We start from the raw sequence: 20,374 nt of genomic DNA, 5'->3' as shown, positions 1-20,374 counted from the left end.
AGCACCGGCTAGCCACAGGGATGCATGTTGAGCCCTCTGCTGTACACTCTCTACACGCATGACTGCACCCCTGCTCACCACAACAATGTCACAGTGAAGTTCACGGACGACACTACGGTGGTGGGGCCCATCTCTGGGGGGGAAGAGTCTGCCTACAGAGACGAGGTTGAACATCTAGCAGCGTGGTGCAGAGACGCCTGCTCCTCAACACATCAAAGACCAAGGAGCTGGTGATCGACTACAGGAGGAAAAAACTGACATCCCACCACTCATCATCAGCGGGGACTGTGTGGAGAGGGTGTCGGACTTCCACTTCCTGGGTTTCCACATCGAGGAGGGCCTGACCTGGAGTGTGAACAGCTCGGAGGTACTTAAAAAGGCCCAGCAGAGACTACACTTCCTGAGGGTGCTCAGGAAGAATAACATCACACAGAGACTGCTGGTGTCCTTCTACCGGTGCTCCATAGAGAGCATACTAACATACTGTGTATGCGTGTGGTTCACCAGCTGCACAGCAGCCCAGAGGAAAGTGCTCCAGAGGGTCATTAACACGGCCCAGAAAATCGTCGGTTGCCCCCTCCCCTCACTGGACGACCTTCACAGTGCTTGCTGTGTCAAAAGAGCGCAGAACATTGTAAAGGACACTTCTCACCCTGGACACTCCATGTTCGAACTGCTGCCATCAGGCAGACGATACAGGCCAATCAAATCAAGAACAAACAGACTCAAAAACAGTTTCTATCCAACAGCAATAACCACCCTCAATGCCATAAAAAACAATCTCTAACACAACACATATATACAATGACGGGATCGTGTAATGACAGAATGAATGGTTGTGTGTGTTTGTGTTTGTTTTTGTATTTATTACTGTAGTGTTTGTGGTTGTTTTTGTATTTATTACTGTAGTGTTAGCTTTTTTTTAATGGTGATGCACTGGCTGTTTGACACTTTTTAATTTCATTGTACATGTCACATGTTACAATGACAATAAAGGACTATTCTGTTCTAGGGGTCCTTTATAAACTGGGCGTGTGCAGCTTCCTGCTTCTTCTGCCTCTGTTTGAACCTCTCAGCTCTTCTTATTCTGATGAGCTGCTTGCGGAGGCTGGCTGTCAGCTCTTTAACCCTATGGGCCCTAGGCGTTTTTGGGGTATTTTTACTGCCTTTACTTTTAAGCTCATATCACAGTCATTATAAAGGCTACATACACGTGCTATATCATGTTTTTTTCAGGACAATGTGGGCTATCCAGATTTGCCATCATTTCATGTCCTCCTATGTGCCTGTATTTTATATTAATTTTTATATCAGTGAAAAAAACAAATCTGTGTTACTAAATTCTTACATTTTTACATGTATCTCAGCATAGCATGTTGGAAAATGACATATTCTGCCATATATGAAGAGGGGAGACTCTCTGGAATCTGGCAATATAAGAACCATGATGGTGGGTGGGACATTCTGTCACTTCACAGTTGTCCAAAACATGTGGTTTGTGCCAGGCGGACATAATTGCCAGTATTTTTTCATTATTGCAAGAAATTCCATCGACTCATTCACAAGTCAAAAATGTGTTTTATCTGAAAGAAACATGCAATATTTACATCTAAGATAATAGAAAAATAGTCAACCAAGTGCAATGATGTCCTCCAAGATAATATTTGCCACTTTGTTTGCAGTAAACAAAGTTTGTTGTTGTTTTTCAGTTTCAGTTATATATTGGGGGGGTATTTTGGGCATTGGGGGGGACACATATCCCCCTCAATGTATATGGTGACTACAGCCCTGTCATGCATGCATAATTAGGCTACAGTTGTCTGGGTGAGCAAAGGTGAAGTGGCTGGTCTTGTCATACAAAGTTTGATGGAGAGTCAACTGGACAATATGGAGATATTTGTATCTTGAAAGCCAGACTACAAATGTGGATAGACAAGGAGAAACACACGCAAGCCTAAGACGTGGTAAGATACGATATTCCTCACTATATGAAGTGACTGATAACGTACAATGGGTTGTAAAGAAATTCGTCAGGTTTTTATTTTGTAGACAATTAATCTGGATTTATAGCATGATGGGATGACAGCACGATGATGTGTGTGTATGTGCTCTGCTCCTGCACTTTAATGTGATATGCGTGGCATAGCCTGCATTCGTGAGTAATCCATCCAAGAGTAATGTGTGTGCAAAGCTGTATGAAAGCTCTGTTGTACATAATTTTAGTGTAACTTTATCATTGTTTTTCGTTGTGAAAACATTGGACTACCGACAAGTGGAAAGCTAGAAAAAGAGGTGTCGGAAAGCTACAATTCTGCTGTTTCACGTGATATGCGTGGCTTCTCGCTATGACGCACGGTCGCGGAGAAAATCAATAGAGAACAGGTGTGAATTTGGACGCGCTATGTGTCGTTCGGGCCCATAGGGTTAATTCCTTCCTTTTCTCCTGTGCTTGCCAGTTTGAATTGCTTCCTCAGGGTCCTGATCTCCTTCCTAAGTTGTTTGATCTTTCTTTCTCTTCTGTTGTCCTGCTTTTCTGGTCTGGCTTTGTTCTCTTTCCTTGGCACTGTTCCAAACCGTTCTTTTGCCACATTGAAGGTGATGGCTGTCAGTGAATCCACCTTCTTTTCTGCTGATCCTGCTTGAACCGCTCCAATCACCTTGTCCAGATCTTCATCTAACATGGACCGCTCGTTTCCATCACTCATCTTGGGCCACTTGATTCTTTCCCTCATTGGCTGGGGTGGGCTTTCTGGAATGGCGTTGGAGGCTCTCCTTGTGTGATCTTGGGGGATTGCCAGCACTGAGAGATCACTAGGACTATGGTGTGCTTCCTGCCTAGGGTTCTCCTGCATCTCACCAAACTGTTCGTCTGAGCGGTGTGCCTGCATCCGTCCTTGTCCACACTTGGACTTGCTCTGGTGTATTTTGAGCCCTTTTGCGCCTTTACAGATCCTTCCACAAATGCATTTCACTTCCGGTGCCTCCCTGGTCAAGGTGGTTTGTCTGAGCCTTCTCTGCGTCCGTGTCACTGTCCTTGTCGTTGCCATTGAATCTGTCCTGGTGAGCCTCTCATCCCCCCCGCCTCTCGGGAAAGGTGACTCCAGGTCTGTTAGTTTGGGGGTGAAACCCGGAAGAGAGGCTCACTGTGGTTGAGTTCGAGTAATTACCACTATGGGAAACGGACGATTTGACGAATACTGGAAGTTGAACTGGAGTCTTTATGGAGCAGGCAGTTGAGTTCTTTTTTTTTTATTCTTATTTTGTTCTTATTTTTTCGGGCTTTTTGCCATTAATGCACAGGATAGAGTGAAATGGGGGGGGGGGGGGTGACACGCAGCAAATGGTTCCAAGCCGGAGTCGAACCTGCGACCGCTGCGGCGAGGCATCACCATTGTACATGGGGCGCCTGCACTATTCACTGCTCTACCAACGCCCCAGACAGGTGAGCTCTTGATAGGCTGATTAACGGCAGGTGTGCAGTGTAGGCAGAGATGGCAGGGACAAACAGGACAGGGAGAGTGGCCAGCCACGTCCTGCAGTAAGGGACAGACTAACACAGACAGGGGAGAGAGACAGACAAGAAACACTAGGGAGAGGGGAAAACACAAGAAACATGAGGGAAGAGGGAGGAGACTGCCGATACCCAACAATGGATGCTAATGTTAGCTAAGTACCTGCCCAATTTCTGATTACGTGGGCATAATAACCCTTAATACACATGTAGCAGCATAGATGTGCCACCTATGCTATTTAGTGCCACTGCTTGTGTTTAGCGCCACTGGTGGCCGTCATGAGGTGGGCCGGTAGAAAAGTGGCCCTCCTCCACCGGCTCTTCCTTTTGTGCCCCTGTCGTCCCTGGTGCGTCACTTCCAGGCCCAAGGTTGTTTGGCCCGACAGGTATGGCTGCCCACTGCTTCACCACGTTGGTCACCTGGTTCTCTCCGTGTGCTCACGGCATTTGTAGTGTTTTGTAGGGCGACTGCTTGCGTGCTGCTCTGGGTTACCCTTATGTGCTGCTGTGTATTTTTTGCTTGGTAAGTATCCTCCCTCTTGGTGTTGTGGTTGATGCTGTCTGAGGGCTAACGCTAGTGTGGTCCCAAGTAAACGCCGACGGCGGCCGGAGTCCTCTCTCCCTCCCTCCTCCTGTGCGAGTGGGTGTGTGTGTCCCCATGTTTGGTCATAAACAGGTATGTGTGTTTTAGTGTAGCAAGCAACCGCAGTATTTCCTGGTAAATGTAGCAACACTAACAGTATTTTTCCCATGATTAGGAGTAACTGCAATCAGCTTATTGGGGTCGTTGCTGCTTTGTTCTACCAATGCTTTGTCTCCATGCTGCTTTGTCTCGCTGCTGCTTGTCTTTGCGCCACTTTGCTCTGCTCTGGCGGGTGTAGGCTATTGTGTCCCCTGCTACCTGGCTTCTGCGGCTCACACTGTGTCCCAGAGCAGCTCCACCAAAGATGCTTATCAACTCTGTGTGTTTTAACCGGGGCCCTGCCCCCCTTGTGTGAATGAGTGTGTGAAAGTGTTAGATTATTTTGGAGTAATTTTGTAATTGTTATTTTGGATTGATTACTTATTTAGTTCTATTTTGTTTAATTTGAAAGCTTATGTACTTTGGTTGAATTTTTGTTTTGTTTTGTTTATTTTTCTCTTCTTACTACTATGAGTTAATAGTGGGCAGTTATTGATATTGGTTGTCTTAAGTTTGTTATTTTCACTACTGTTATAATTTTGTTAACTTCTGAGATGATTTTGTTTTTCTTTTATTTTGTTGGTTTGTTGTTCACCCACTAATTTGTTTATTTCTCTTTTCAGTTGTTGGAGACCGGTGGTGGCGGTGCTGGTGTCCTGGTGGTGGTATCCCCTCTGTCTCGTCTGCTGTGTCCTGGGAAGTGGGTTTTACTTCACTGAGAGTGTGTGCGCCACGTATGCCGGGCGATTTGGTTGATTCTCTATTTTGGTGGATCCCCCCCCCCCCACCCCCCCCGCACTAGCCATTGTCCATCCACTCAGCTCCAGCCTTATTTGATTTTTTTTCTTTCTTTCTGTGCGAATGACGAAAACTTATTTTTAAAAATAAACATTTAAAAATAAAATTGTATTTTTCTACAACCTTTGAACCACGTCTCATACCCCTTAATGAGTAAGCTTACCTGTGTGCCTTTTACTCCAAATTAATTCTCTGGGTGAGTGAAATTCACAGGGTGGCGTTGTTGGTTGTTTTTCTTGTTTTTTTTTTTGGTCAAATTATTTAGCTTAATTTCTTTTCACTTTATCCTCGCCACACACAAAATGTTATTAACTCCTACAACAGTAAATACCTTTTACCTAACCTGATATAAAGTGTGTGCTGCATGTGTGAGCATTTTTGATGATTGCCTCAGTCCAGTCCTTTCAACTTATCACATTTAACCATAGTTGTGTTTGTTTTTGTTGATGGGTAGTGGCAGCAGGTATGTGCTAAAACTTAAGTTCTGAGCCATGACTCCTTCTATTCTGGCTCCAAATAACAAAACAAGACAACCGCAACTGTTACTGCCAAATTAAATTTTGGCAGTAACAGTTAAAAAAACATAATGGAATCATGGAAGCTGAATCATTCCAAATTGGCCAAGATGAGCACCGACAAACATTAAACTAATTTTAGTGAGTGGGTAGCAGTGATAAAGTCGTAGCAGTGGTAAAGTGCCTGCTGACGTGAGGTTAAAAGACTGTAATGACTGTAATGTAGATTTTGAGGGGAGTTTACATATTTACATGTGCAACCTTCTATATCGAATTGACACCATACCTACAGCATAACTCCACAGAGACACATACCTTACACCATAGCGTGACAAGCACCTCTCCAGAAATGTAACAAAAGGAAATGCCAACAAAGACCTCCTGTGTATTTTTGTTAGCTGAAAATCATTTACCTTGGAGGAAACAAAGCTTTTAACTTTTATTCCACAGAAAAGAAACAATAAGTTGTGAAGACACTAAAGTCTCCACAAAATAGCACTGGAAGTCCTGTATGTTATGTCGGCTTCAGATGAGCAGAGGAAAACTCCACTGGCTGCTAGACTAATTTATATAATGTAAAATGTCATAGGCTTGTGTATTTGTATTTGTGGGGAAAAATGTGTTCTTGTGTTTGATATTGTCTCTATTAAGCCATGTTTAATGTGTGGCTTGAATCAATCAGCACTTTACAGAAACCCCACCGCCAACTAGTGTTTTGGAGGTATAACTGCAGAGTGACATGGAGACACCACTGCACATGCATAAATGCTCACAACGGCATAGGCTCTGCGTGCATACCCCGGAGGGGTATGGGCCGGGGGGAGACAGGTAAGTGAGTGAGAAACGGGGTCAGGTTGTGTGTTTTACCTCTGTTGCACCTGTGAAACTGCCTTTGTTACCCATCAGCTGCTACATGTTTGGTGAGACACTTGGAACTGTATGTAATGTGTTGAAGATGACAAATAAAAATCAGAGCGCTGAAAGAAAATCTCTGCTGGACTAATGTGGCTCATTTCTCCGTCATGCTATACACCTCAGTGCTGCTGGGTTCATCCTATTTGTTATGGTTCTCCAACTCTAAAACCTTACAGTTACCTCAGAATGAGCCGTTTATATCTACACAGGGAGCAGGTCCTCATCTATGGAGATCGCCATGTTGCACTGCTGTGTTTCTACAGTAGCCCAGAATGGACAAACTAAACACTGGCTTAAGATAGGGACATTGGTGTTTTCCTACAGGCCACTGTAGTTAGCAACCCCTCTGCAAGAAACAGTGTCATAAAAGCACTTATTTGTAACATGAAACTGCTTTATTCAGTGTTTTTATTGATTTAACTCAGCTGATCAGTTTGTTTTGGTTAGGAAGGATAATTTATTTCAGCTCCTGGTAAAAACCTCCTGAACCATGAAGGAATTCTATCCAGGTGAAGTTTCAGCTGGTTACAATGTGCAGTCCTCACTGCTAGACACCACTAAATCCCCCTAAATCTGACACACTGGACCTTCAAAGACTTCAGACACTGCCACGTTCCTTTTAGTCTGTTGTCGGTCATTAGCTGCAGTTGAAGGTTGTTTACTTTGAAGAAATGTTTTTAGTCTATTACATGTTGTAGACAAGTACAATTTCAGACATCATTTACGCTTTAAACAGGTCACTAAGTCAGGGCTTGAAGCAAGAAAAAATCCTGTGCCTGAAATGTTTTTAGAGGGCATGAAGGGGAGGGGGTGCCTGCTGCGCTAGGGGGGTCTGGGGGCATGCCCCCCCCCCCGGAAGAAAATTTTGAACATTTGACATTTAAATGAATTAATCTGGTGCACTTTGAGAGTATCAATCAAGTATCACATCAAGAAGCTAGAATAACAATTTCAAGGTTTCCAGACGCCGAACTGAAGCGCTGCAGTGCGCGAGCCTCCGCAGGCGCTCCGCTCTGCTCAGCGGCCTGTATGGACAGTCAGATAGGTTAACATGGGTGCCGATTGAAAACATCTTTTCAATCGTCCTCGGAAGAAGTCCGTCTATAATTTTGCGCCCTCCTCAAGCCATGCCCACCTCCATTTATTTTTCACCCCTCTCTCCAGTTCTGCTGTATTAACTCCGGGTTTAATATATTTTACTTCCATCTCTCTGGCCTGCTCTACTCTACTTAGCTCTCTTTCTCTACTCTTCTGGTAGACTACCGCATCCACCTGTTGCACAAAACGCACACGGCAGTGTTTCCCCTAGGATGGAGTTGTAGCAGTGGAGGTGAAGCACACACATGAAAAATAATTTTCACAACCGTGAAACTTTTTTGTATGCTTGCAAAGCACAGCCTGCTGGGATGTTTTTATGTATCTACTGGCACCAGAAGAGCTCTTTAGGACTAAGTACATACAGTACATTTGTGCACAGTAATGAACAGGTGAAATGTCTGTCTAGCTTACATATAAGGTGTCTCAAGATTTAGGAAAATACAATTTTTTTTTAATATAATAAAAGTAAAAAGTCACTTGACATTTTGTGCTATGACCTATTTAAGTGCTGGAAGTTGTTATTTACGTGACAATGCCTGAGCGCAACACTAGCTCCGCTCTAACAGTGCCGTGCTGCACTGCTGTGAGAGCAGCGTGTTTGTCTGTGCATAACAGCAGTCTGTTGATGGTTATTTACACACTGTCCATAACAATAACTTTGTCAGCTGACAAACTGCACCGGGCTCGGGGTCAGGTTTGGTCAGGAAAATGTGGCCCAAGCCGCGCTCTAGCCTGCTCACCTGTGTGTGTGGCGGTACTCCGCCGTGAGCGATACAGAGAGCAGAGGAGAATTGTTAACGCGTGACCATGTAGAGACAGAAATGACACGATGACATAACATGATAAATAATATATTGTTATGTTAAATGAAGCGTCCGTCGCGCAAAATAATATAACTTAAGTTTATGAAGAGAGAAGACGGAGCCCTCTCTTCTCCTCTTACATGCTTTACTTTAATCACAAGTGTGTGAATTGATCTGGATATGAAGCGTCGGTAGCGCCAAATAATAACTGTTAAAGCGCTAAAACGGGGAAAAAAAATCAGCAGCAGCGGTCATATTTCAGCAGCGGTGCACCGCTGCTAGTTGCACATAGGGGAAACCCTGCATGGCATGCTGTTTTCTCTGGTAGTCAAGCTAACACAAGCTAATCATTCAAACGCAGTTCAATTGTCCATTTCTGTTGCACACACATTCACGCACACTCATTTGGATATCATGGTGTAACATACACCTAAACAACATGTGCTTGGAAGTAGTGTGTGTTGAAACCCTGTTCATGTGTGTGTGTGTGTGTGTGTGTGTGTGTGTATGCTGTTTTTAGACCCTCCCCACTCAGCTCTTATTGGCGTTTGATAACACTATACTATTGGTGGAACCCATGTGCTTCGCTGAAAATCCAAAGATGATTCGTTAAATGTTAACTTATGCCAAGTTGTTGCCACAAAAAAAAAAAAAAAAAAAAAAAAAAAAAAAAAAAATACTAGCATAGCTGTCAAGTCTCCCATTTTGGCCGGGAAACTACCGTATTTTACCCCTCTTTCCCGCCGTCCTCCCGTATTAGTATTTTCCCGTAAATCTCCCGTATTATATTATAATAATAAAAACAAAAAAAAAACAACATTCCTCTGCCTCTCCAAACTGAACTCTGTCACTAGCCTCGCGAGAACTGCCACCTGCAGTAGCCTGGGTGGCAGCTGTCGCGAGGTTAATGTCGACAGAGGGTCTGGTTGACAAGTGGTTATTTTAGATTTCCTGTAGCCTACACCCAGGGACGGGTTTTGCTATGGGCAATGTGGGCGACTGTCCAGGGCGCAATCTATGTGAGGGCGCACGAGCGCCCTCCAAAAAAAAATATAATAAATAAAAATAAAAAAAAATAACTCGCCAGTTTTCTAGACTACCACTCATTTCCACATCAAGTTAGTGTAGTGGGCGCTGGGGTGCCCCTATTATCACGTTTCAACCAGCAGCAGAAAGGAATGGCGAATCCTGGAGGCTGTGGGTTGAACGGGGGGTCACAGACAGGAATACAGTGGAGGCTCATAGTGCTATGCGGCGCAAGATAGCGGCTTACCGGCGCTGCACCGCACTTTAGGGACTGTTCTTTACTTATGGAGGGACTGTCAGAGGAGGAGGGTGGCTGGTTGATTTTTATTTTATTTTTGTATTTTTTTATTGTTTTGTATTGTTTGAAAAACTTCCCTTATTTTCAAATCCAAAACTTGACAGGTATGTACTAGAAATGTCTGTCAAGCCAGAAATCCGGCGCCATGCCGGAGTACTTTAAGCCCTGCATATATCTGCATTTTCAGCTATGCTTTGCAACTAACTTCAGGTTTCAGCATTGACACGGATGCAGGAAATGCACTTTATAGTTAATAAATGAACGCTTCATCTTCTTTATTGGCTCCATCAACATGAGACAATCACTTGGAACTCAACTTTAACATAACATTATTTTAAATAAAATTTGACAAACTGCTGCGACATCACAAAACTTTTCTTGTTGCCGTCAAACGGTTTCTAAACAAAAATCACTTTAAGCAGCTGTCTTTAAAAAAAAAAAAGTTTCTTTGGTTCAACAAAAGAAAATGTCACAACAACTAATGATTTAATTAAAACAAAACAATATAGAAACAATATATATAATATTTATCTATTCAGAGGGAAAAATCTTAAACAGCAGTCTTAAAAGTTTTAACCAATTGTAGTTTCAAATATAATCTGGACATGAATATCTGTCATGTGACAACAGAAAATCTTTTTACACTTTTTACCTGATGTGGAGTAACAAGCTTGTTGAAACCATCGAACAGCTGCATTATTGCTGATAATTAAAACTGTCTGATGAAGAGTGGCGTTGTTATTTTGGAGGTGAAGTTCGTTTGATGCCTCAGCTTTGGCACTGTACTGTCTTTAACTTCATGACTGAAATAACTGCAGAACACAACACATGTATTGCTTTTAAACAGAGGGTAAGTTTAGCACCCTGACTGTGTGTGTGGGTGCGTTGTCACACAGCATGCGAGGGCCCTCGGCTCAGGTATGACTTCATGGTGGCGATGAGCTCGCTCTCCTCCTCCAGCGTCAGATCGAGGTAATCCTCCTCGTGACGAGAGATGTCCTCTAACACCTCATTCACCAACTCGTTGTCCGCTGGGAACGAAACCAGGAAATGATATTAATTCTAAGAAGTTGAAGCCTGAATGACTGAAACTGTTGTTTTTGTGTGAACATGTTTTTCTTCAGGAATGTTTTCGCAAATTCCTGTGAGATGGTACATAATAGTCACATGAAATTTTCACCAGTGGTTGGAAGTTGTGTGCAAATGCTGCCTAAGAAATATGATGCCAATCAGCCAGATGCATCAGTGGCCTATGATTAAGGCCCAAAAATTAAATTCTTGAAAGGCCCAGCCCCTCACACCATAAGTAGGATGACCTTGGAATTCAATACACAAGTACAGCTCCATGTGCTCCTCAAAAAAACACCCAGGAACCATTAAGGTCCACTGGACTGGATTTTCTGCATTTTTAAATCTTTGAAAAATGCATTTTTGACATCTCCTCCTAAACTGTAGGTCTGATTCACAGAAAATTTTCTGTGGAACATTATTTGACCAAGCCGATCAGTAATTTTCAAAAGCTTATTGATATCTTCGTGGGTTTTGAAGATATTGACCAATGAAATTTAGAGGGGGCGTGCTCAGCACATAAACAGACCTAACTCCATAACTGTTGAGCCAATCATGACAAAAACTTGCAGGAAATGTCCACAGAAGTACCTGAAACATACCCTGAAAGTCTCATTCAAGTCAAACTCTAAGGGGTGCCACAAATATCAAAAAATTGGTGCGGCACAACACAAATTAGACTACAAATAAGATATTGTCCAATCTTTACAAAACTTGCAGGATATGTTAAATTCTAATGTTGAACCTAATTTGAACAATTTTTTTTGCCCCCGATACCAGTCCTTTAATATCTAGGAGCTGCCGATACCAAATTCTGATCCAATATTTACACTTTCTTACGTAATACAGCAGCACAGTGCACACTTCAGGTGCTTTAGTTATGAAAATCAGTCCAATGTATATGTTTGACAACTGAATAACTCTGTAGTGCATTAAGGAAAAAATCCTTGCATCCAAGGATGCTCTTCAATTTTTATTTATTTTAAATTAAGTAAACAAGTCTTAAATGACAAACACTCCATTTAATCTTTTTGCCCTTGTCTCCAGGGAATGCCTCTGATCCTTTAAGAGAGTATTCTCCAGTGTTTGTTTCTTCAGTGGCCTGGGTTATCTGAATGAACGGTATTTCATTCAGCGTTTATTTTGGTCGTTTGTACATCCTCTATGTGGATTCGGTCACATTAATAAAAAACTCTTATGTGTTTTTCATTCCTGGTGCTTTTGTTGCACTTTGTAGTGGTGTGGTGAGTGTGGTTATTGTGGGTTCTGTGCCGCTGACCGTCTCTTCTCCCCCTCTCAATAAACACCATAAATGCACAAGACTTTCACACTGGGCTGAAATGAAATGAATGCTCAGAATTTTGGTAAAAAAACATAAATAAACAGTAGGCCTGTCACGATAACAAATTTTGCTGGGTGATTAATTGCGTCAAAAATTATTGTGATAAGCGATAATATTGCCTAATATTGTGCTTTTAAGACCATTTTTATTATTGATGTAATTTTGCTGTTATTAGACCATTTTTTAAACTTATATAATGATAATAAAGACATATTGATGCAAAAGAGAAATAAACATTTATTTAACAGGAATATTTAGGAATGCAAAAAAAAGAAAATATACATATCCGAAATAAATAAATAAATAAATAAATAAATAAATAAATAAAGACCTTACAAATACAAAAAAATAGACTCTCAGTCTCTCACTCTCAGGTGTGCAGTTAAGTTGGTCGTATTCACTCTTTTTGTTGAGATGGTTTTAGAACAAACCCGGCATACCGGCTCATCCAAATTACTGGGCTCCCCTCTGTCACTGGTTTTAAATCCAAAATACTCCCTCACAGGGGCCGTGGCATTTGGTTTAGGAACAAGTTCCATGTCTTTTTCTTACGCTCAACTCTTGTTTTTCTCCGCCTGGTCCCCCCCCTCACGAAGATCGCACTGTGTGTGTGTAGTCCATAAAGTATCTTTACATGTTCACATATGCTGTATAAGAGACAAGACTAAAAAGGTTTTCCTCTGGCTAAAATGTAATGCATAGTAGGCTATGCCTTCACATTGCACCTGTCATATTTCATTCTCCGTCTCATCATGACTGGGGTTAGTGTGTCCCTCAGCTTCATTGTCCTTGGGACTGGGAGCACCACTTAACGTTAATTGCGTGCATCCACAGGAAAAAAAGCAAGCATATATTTTCTTTTAGTACAGGTTTAAATTATAATGACTTAATGCAATACCTAGTAGGCTAACTGGCCTCTTGAAACAGACACCTAGAAGAAATACACAATTTGCCAAATCCAAACTTACACATTACACACTCACCAAAGTTAGCTAACGTTAATACACCTCCTATAATGGCACTGTCGGCTCCAGCTCCATCTCCGTGGTTAGCAACACCAGCAGCCTCAGCCCGTCAACCAATGCCGCGGCCCAACAGGTCGGTTATTTTGAAGCACTTTGCTGCCTCTTCTTGTAAAGATTTAAGTTTTTTGACTGCGGCTGAGCCAATCAGAGTTCAAGAAAAACGAGAGCCTCTTTCGTATTGGAAGAGGCCGCTCCTATCTCCTCCTTCAAGCATCAAAACACAAGATTGACACCTACGATCCCTCTGAATATCTCACAGCAAACAAACAACATGGGAGGGACACGCATTGCAGCACTGACAGCCAGGGGCGCGGCCAGGGATTTTGGGCACATGAAAAGAATTTTTACTGGGCCCCTTACACAGCTGGCCAGGAGGTCGGCGAAATTTTTTTATACTATTTTACATAAAACTATGCATTTTGATGGTATTTTTGACTATCATTCCCATATTTGTGAAAAAAGAACAATCTCTTCCTCCACTTCCACATTCCTCCCTGACAAACTTGAAGAGGATCCTGGACCTGGCTCTGTAGAGTGTACGTGACATACATAAATTATATAGTATTTCCTATAACGTAGCCTAACTATTGTAATAGCATCATAGTCACCGTTTTGTTTTACTTAAAGGCCCAGTGTGTAAAATGGGTTGAAAACAGTGACATCAGTGGTCAAATTCTAGATTGCAGGGCTCACTCGCTCAGCCCTCCCATCGGGTAAATGACGGTGGCCTCGTAGGGACAAAAAGCCTTGCGCACGACTTTTTCAGGAGTAGGTCTATCTAGCGACGAGGTGAATGTTTATTTAGAAATCTAAGCCATGTTACGATATTGTAATGAATCCCTCACGAGCAGGAGACCAGAGGAGCGTTCGGGAAAAAGGCCCGTTTATTTGAGCACTCCAGAAACTCCGGTAACACTCCAGGGGGTAAAAGACTCCGTCCCAAATTCTGATTCTTATAGCGTAACAGACACACTTCATAACTTTACACACATACTCGTTTACCATGCTGAGTGGGGACCCCCCTCCCCTCTCTGCTCCGCCAATCTCCAGCCCACACACTGACTGACAGCGTAGCCGGTAACAGAGCTCAGCTGTTTATTTAGCCTAGCAATATCTCTGGACTATAGTAGCTGCAATGGACGACTCTGAACGTGATTTTGAAGAGTTTCTTGTAGCGGACACAGACCCAGAGCCATACCTGTTTGAGCCGGAGCATACAGATGAGGAACTCCATGTGTTTGATGCTGAGCGGGTGAGAAGAGAGGCTGAATGCACAGAATGGGATTCGGTGCTACTGCTACCATCGTTGGGGAGATGTATCACCAGGAGGAAAAGCGCCGCAGAGAGTGCATCACAAGGAGTGAAGTTGCGTCTTCTTTTCCTCGCAGATGACGGTTCGGATTCATTCTCTCCTGTTGCGTGGTAAGTGTGGTCCATTCGCAAACTTTATAACTAAAAAAACTCTTCACTACTCTCTATCGACGAACTACTAACACTCTCTGCTGTTTCTTCCTCCTTCTTCCTTCCTTCCGCTGTCTTCGTTGGTTCATTTATACACGCGAAATGCGTTCTCTGGCTGGCTGGATTGTCCACTCGGTCTGCCATACATACATGGTGGCGCAAGATGGCGACCTCTCTAAAGCAAGGCCCTTGCTATATATATATATAAAAGCATAATTATAAGGCTATGAAAACCAAACAAATTTTATTTTATAGCAATCATACACTTGTATAAACATATTAATGGGTAGAATATTCAGATTCAGATTCAGATTGACAATAAACCATGCCAAATATTACACACTGGCCCTTTAAAGGTGCTTTCAGTGATTTGACCCAAAATAACAAAAGAAAATGCGATTTTCACTAACAATGCCCCACTGCTCACTGTCTCCCTCTTGTAGGTCTAATTTATCTCCAAAACTGTAGACTCACAGGTGGTGGCATTGGATTTGGGGTTAAAAAATACATATATGAGGCTATATGGTCATTAATCTATTGAATCTTCTGATTTCCAGAATATGTAAACATTTCTCTGACTGCATTGAGAGCAGTCACCCAGTCTGCTCCACACCACAAATTTTCTCCTCTGTTCCTACTGCAATTCTTCCATTTCAGTGATAGCTGAATTTTAACAAAACAAAAAAGTTAATAATAGATAATAATAGATTCATCTTTTATATCTTTTGTGTGTATTGTTTTTTGTTCTTATCTTACATTTGAGTCTATAATAAAGTTTATCATTATTATTAATTCAGCACACAGCTGCTCACCTCCTTCCTCGTGTGGGGTTACTGGTTCAGGGGCAGGTGGAGTTGGGGGCTGACAGAAAGCTGCTGCTGCTGCGGTTGCTGCTGCTGCACTTGACGTATCTGTTCTAGGGCTGACCCAAAAAATTCGAAGCTTTGAAGCTTCGAAGCTTCGTTCGATGGCACAGGATTGGATTGTGAATTTTTTTTTTTGGAATATTCGGCCACTTTTTTCTCCCTTTTTTTGGGGGGACCTTGAATGCAACACCATCTCCGACAAGGAAATAGAAAGCCTGACGTGCAATGAATGGAGACCTATTATCCTGCTTGAACACAGACAACTAAATTCTTTCAACAATGTGACTCAAAGTAATGATAAAATAGATTTTATTAATGTAAAATAATATGCTGATGGTGACATTTTCCACCGGTCTGCTGCGCTCTGAGTCTGGTGTCTGTGACACATGCTGCTCTGAGTCGCGCATCTGTCTGCTTGCGCTGCAGTGCGCACCGAGGGTTTTAATTTTTAGTGTTAAATCAAAAGTTAAACACTACTTACCAGCAACCAGAAGTGTTTTTTCGTTTGTGAATATTTTTATCTTAATTCTAGGGTTGCAAGAAACTACCTTTTCGCCATAATTTGTAAGTTATTAACTTTTTTGGACTTTTTTTTTTTTTGCTCTTTCCGTTTTTGGCTACCTGATTTTTGGCATATTGCTGTCTCTGCCTCCTTACCTGCTGTCTGTGACAAATTACGGCGCACTGCAGCTGATCCAGTCGGACTGAACCATTTTATGTAAATGGGGGGGGGGGGGGTGTTCATGTTTCCAAAACAAATAAAGTTATTGTTAACTTATTGTTAACAGTACATTGTAAATAAAATATATTTGTGATTATAAGTTAGTTCATAACTTAGTGTCATATTATTTTTTGTCAGTATTATAGTTTTATTAGGGGCCTCTCTGGGCCCCTCTTAATCATGGGCCCCTAGAATCCTTCTTTCCCCCCCCCCCCTTTTCGGCGCCCCAGCTGACAGCAACTAGCTTGACATTCACCAGTCTCATCGGGCCGGCCACACCGCCCCATTTGGTGACTGGCCAATCCTCCATTGGACGAGACTGACAACTTCTCACATGAAATGCCCGTGCGCACATGTTCGCTACATCTTTTTTCTGTGGCTTCGCTCCACAGCCCACAAGTAAAACCACCTGCAGGTGATCTTGATCTGATCTTTAAGACCACGACATCCCAAGTTGGACCACATGTGTAAATTTATTTTGACATCGGCTGATAAAGAGCACCACCAGTTCCAAACAAGTTTTGCAAAACGTGTCCATAAATCAATGGTGGTTTGTCCAAACCTCTTTTTCTCTCCGATTTCTAAGTGGATTTATGGATATATATTTATATATATATATTTATTTATGGATATGGTTTCTTCTGGATCAAGTCACACTGAACAATATCCTGCTGAATGTCTATTACATACCATAATATCCTGTCTGGTCACCATGGTTACAATGTCCTGAATGATGCATTATATGACAGACCTGTCACCTTTGCGTCCTACCTGTGGAGTTGGAGGAGGTGCTGGGCTCCTCAGAGGAGGGTGAGGAGGAAGAGGAGGTGGAGGGCGGGGACACAGACAGGAGCTCTGGGGAGAGGACTCCCTGGTTGTCCAGCAGCAGCTGAGTCGCTGATTGGACATCTCCACCTGTCAGTCTCAGAGCTGCTTCAGAGACACCCCGCTCAAAACCCAGATACAACAGCTGCACAGACACACAGAGGGAGGAGTTTGTCATGTCCTCTCAGGCTTTAACACACTACAGGGGTGTCGGGTTTGACCTTTGACTTTTAGGATACAAAATGTCATCACAGTGACCACAGTCATCACAGTGACCACAGTCACAGTCACAGTGACCTTGACTGTCCAACACCGAAATCAAATCAGTTCATTGCTGAGTCCAAGTGGACATTAAAGCTATAGTTGATAATGTTGGAGAGCTAGCAAGATTTGAAAGTGGCACCTCCTCTAAGCCCCCCCCCCTCCCTTCAGTGCTCCGTCCAAACCCACGCCCCCACAAACTTGAACGCGCATCCTGCAGTACACCAACAGAGAAGCTAATGTTAGCATTGGGCTAATACGAGCTACAAAAGTGGCTAAGTTGGCTAACGTTACATATTTCATGAAAATAACAAATCCCCCTGAAGCAAAACAAATAATTACCTGTCCAACGGAAAGACAGCAACCTCTGCATCACTTTTCAGGCCCTTCAGCTCCCTCAGTTGTCTCCACCGTTCAAAAGCTGCTGTTGACTCTGGTTTGTCCTCTCGCTTTATCCAAAGCCTTTTTGGTCACAGCCTTTTCTGCCTCCGACTTTCTTTTCTTAGCCTGTTTGTCCCAATCCAGCTTTTTCACTTCCGATCCAATACCAATATTACAGCCTTGAGTTTTGACCGATACCGATCCAATCCAAGCGTGTATTATACATATTTACTTATTTTGTTGTCAGTCATGTTAGAAAAGGTTTGATCAAGCAATTTTACTCTAACAAGAACAACTACTTAATTGGGTTAGTTAGAATGATCCACAACAGTTGGTATGAGAAACTGACCCGTTTATTGTTAACAGGGTTAAATAAACAAACTTTAAACTTGAACATTAACATTAAATAAAAAATATAGCTGGTTTGCTTCGGCTGCTTTGGCCCCTTAATAAATAGAAAATAAATCAAAACAAGAAATCTTTAAAATGTCTAACATTGAAATTAAAATAGCAGCAAGACTCCACACACTTGTGCTTTGGCCCCCTAATAAATAAAAAATAGATTAACACCACAAGACATTGTTGACATTTAACAAACAATGCAGCCTTTCCTTTTCAGTTATTTTTGTAGTGTCAGTGCCAGCCTGGTGCACAGGCACACAATATTGTACAACTGTTTAAACAAGCAATAGTCCATCCATGGCTCCAGTTTCACTAATTGTGCCCAAAACAATGCCATCAGTGCTCTTTACTTAAACATTAAGAGTGTAAACCAAATAAAAATATCACTCTCAAAAAGCCAGAGCAGAAAACAAATAGTCAGTTAACTAAATTGCCCGCGACCCTTCCTACCCTTCCCTCCTTGTGTGTCTGCATGCTGGCCTGGTGGATTGATAGTAAGTGCTGGAGCGGATCACTGGAATGGACTGCTTGAATTGCGGAGCACTGGGCTGGCCGGAAAACCTGGATCGCAGTCCGATCCGATGCCGATGCACGTTTTTTGCTAATATCGGCGGCCGATACGGATCCGAATATCGGATCGGGACATCCCTAGTTACAAGTAACGCTGGAAGTGGTACTTTTGGCTGCATTTTCTCTGCCATGGTTCAGCAAACTTATTCTCCTGCTAACTCGGTATTTCTGCTGAGGAGTGTGCTGAATATTTCCGGCAATGGTGACACGTGATGAGTGCACGCAGGGAGGAGGGAGGAAGGGACAGAGGGGGCTTGGTTAGGACGAGACATGAAGGCATCTGATTGGTTCTTTACACTCGCACCGAAAGGCAGGGATTGGTCAGAGTTTTTACAGGCCTGCAGCTGCCACAAAGGTCAGATTTTTTTCATTCCTTTTTCTGAACACATTATGTATTGACTACTCTCAGGATGGAAGGACCATTTCACCCAGTATAACAAAAAGTGTTTCTGAACAGAATTACCAACTATAGCTTTAATGCCAAATTTGCAGAAGTTTCCTCAAGGTGTTTTTGAGATAGATGCTCACAAACATCAAACAAATGCAGGGTCACAGTGACCTTTGACCACCAAAATCTAATCAGCTAATCATTGACTCAAAGTGGACATTTGTGTCAAATTTAAAAAAAAAAAACATAAAGAGGTTCCTAAGATATCACAATCACGATCACGAGAATACAACAAAGAGGGTCACAGTGACCTAGACTTTTCACTACCAAAAATTAATCAGTTCATCCTTGACTAAAAGTGGACATTTATGCCAACTTTGAAAATATTCCATTAAGGGGTTCTTGAGGTATCGTGTTCGTGAGAATGAGGCAGACGAGGTCACAGTGGCCTTGGACCTATGACCACCAATATCTAATCAGTTCATGGTTGACTCCAAGTGGACAATTGTGCCAAATTTGTAAAAATGCCTTCCAGGCATTCGAAATATCGCGTTCACAAGAATGGGATGTCCATCTGCAAAGGTCCAGATGATTCCATACAGTAACATATTGACTCCATAACACATTTTTAACATCTACAAATATCGTTGTATTTTGTTGTTACCTTTCAAAAGAGACTAAAATCACCCCTGTACTCCTGATCTCAGAGTACTGTGGGTCTGCCTTGGAGAGGTGTTGTAGATTCATTTTACAGGAGTGGTAAGTAGGTTCTAGGAGTAGGAGTATCTTTACCTGCTCCACCTTCTCCGGATCGACCACCCCCTCTGTGTTGTTATTGGTCGCCTGGGCAACTTGACTAGAGTCCTGGAGGATCTTAAGACAACACAAAACAAGTTCAACAACTTAAACTTTCACCACTTACTGGAGTCTTTCAGAGCTTTGATGACAGCTGAGCCATCTCCATCTGCTGAGGAAGACACTCTGCCTTTTTCTCAGTAGTAAAAAAAGTATTCAGATCCTTTACTGCAGTAAAAGTACAGGTACTGACTTCGTAAGCTTTGTTCATGTCTCCGTCAACGAGGTGCAGAGCTCTGGCAGCATCCCTCCTGGAGTATCCCATCTCTGTGAGAGTGGAGATGTCCTCCATCCTCTTGCTCCTCTTCTGCCTCTCCCTCTGCTTCAGCTCCTCTCGCTCCTGATCAACACAACACTTATTATTCTTATTATCAGGCCCACACAGAATCTGTAGATTATTCAAACTGTTTTCAGCAATGATCCAAAATCTGTGGAATTCTGAAAAAAAAAAAAAAAACTTTTTTGCTCATAATGTAAGAGACAACATTCATTTATGATACTTATTGTTGTTGAACAAAAATAACCTCACACAACCAGACGCCAGCACAGCAGATCAAAGAGGG

The 20,374-nt window shown here is 42.5% G+C and overlaps 1 protein-coding gene across 3 annotated transcripts in view; it reads right to left on the bottom strand.

The window, feature by feature from the left end:
• Nucleotides 1–9,904: 9,904 nt before the first annotated feature.
• nub1 (negative regulator of ubiquitin-like proteins 1) overlaps nt 9,905–20,374 on the bottom strand; it is a 52,836-nt gene continuing 42,366 nt past the window's right edge. For 2 of the 3 annotated variants that reach the window (XM_033638295.2, XM_078162507.1), the window contains 4 exons: nt 20,005–20,151; nt 19,749–19,829; nt 16,901–17,099; nt 9,905–10,677 (listed from right to left, as the gene is read on the bottom strand). In XM_033638295.2, the coding sequence (XP_033494186.1) occupies nt 10,535–10,677; nt 16,901–17,099; nt 19,749–19,829; nt 20,005–20,151 (570 nt within the window). In that variant the 3' untranslated portion in view covers nt 9,905–10,534. The remainder of the gene's footprint in view (nt 10,678–16,900; nt 17,100–19,748; nt 19,830–20,004; nt 20,152–20,374) is intronic. The other variant, XM_078162508.1, reaches the window with a different exon arrangement.

This window comes from Epinephelus lanceolatus, chromosome 20 (assembly GCF_041903045.1).
Source record: "Epinephelus lanceolatus isolate andai-2023 chromosome 20, ASM4190304v1, whole genome shotgun sequence".
NCBI classification, from domain to species: domain Eukaryota; kingdom Metazoa; phylum Chordata; class Actinopteri; order Perciformes; family Serranidae; genus Epinephelus; species Epinephelus lanceolatus.
Note: the sequence above shows the minus strand (reverse complement) of the source record. Positions and strands in the feature narration are given on the sequence as shown.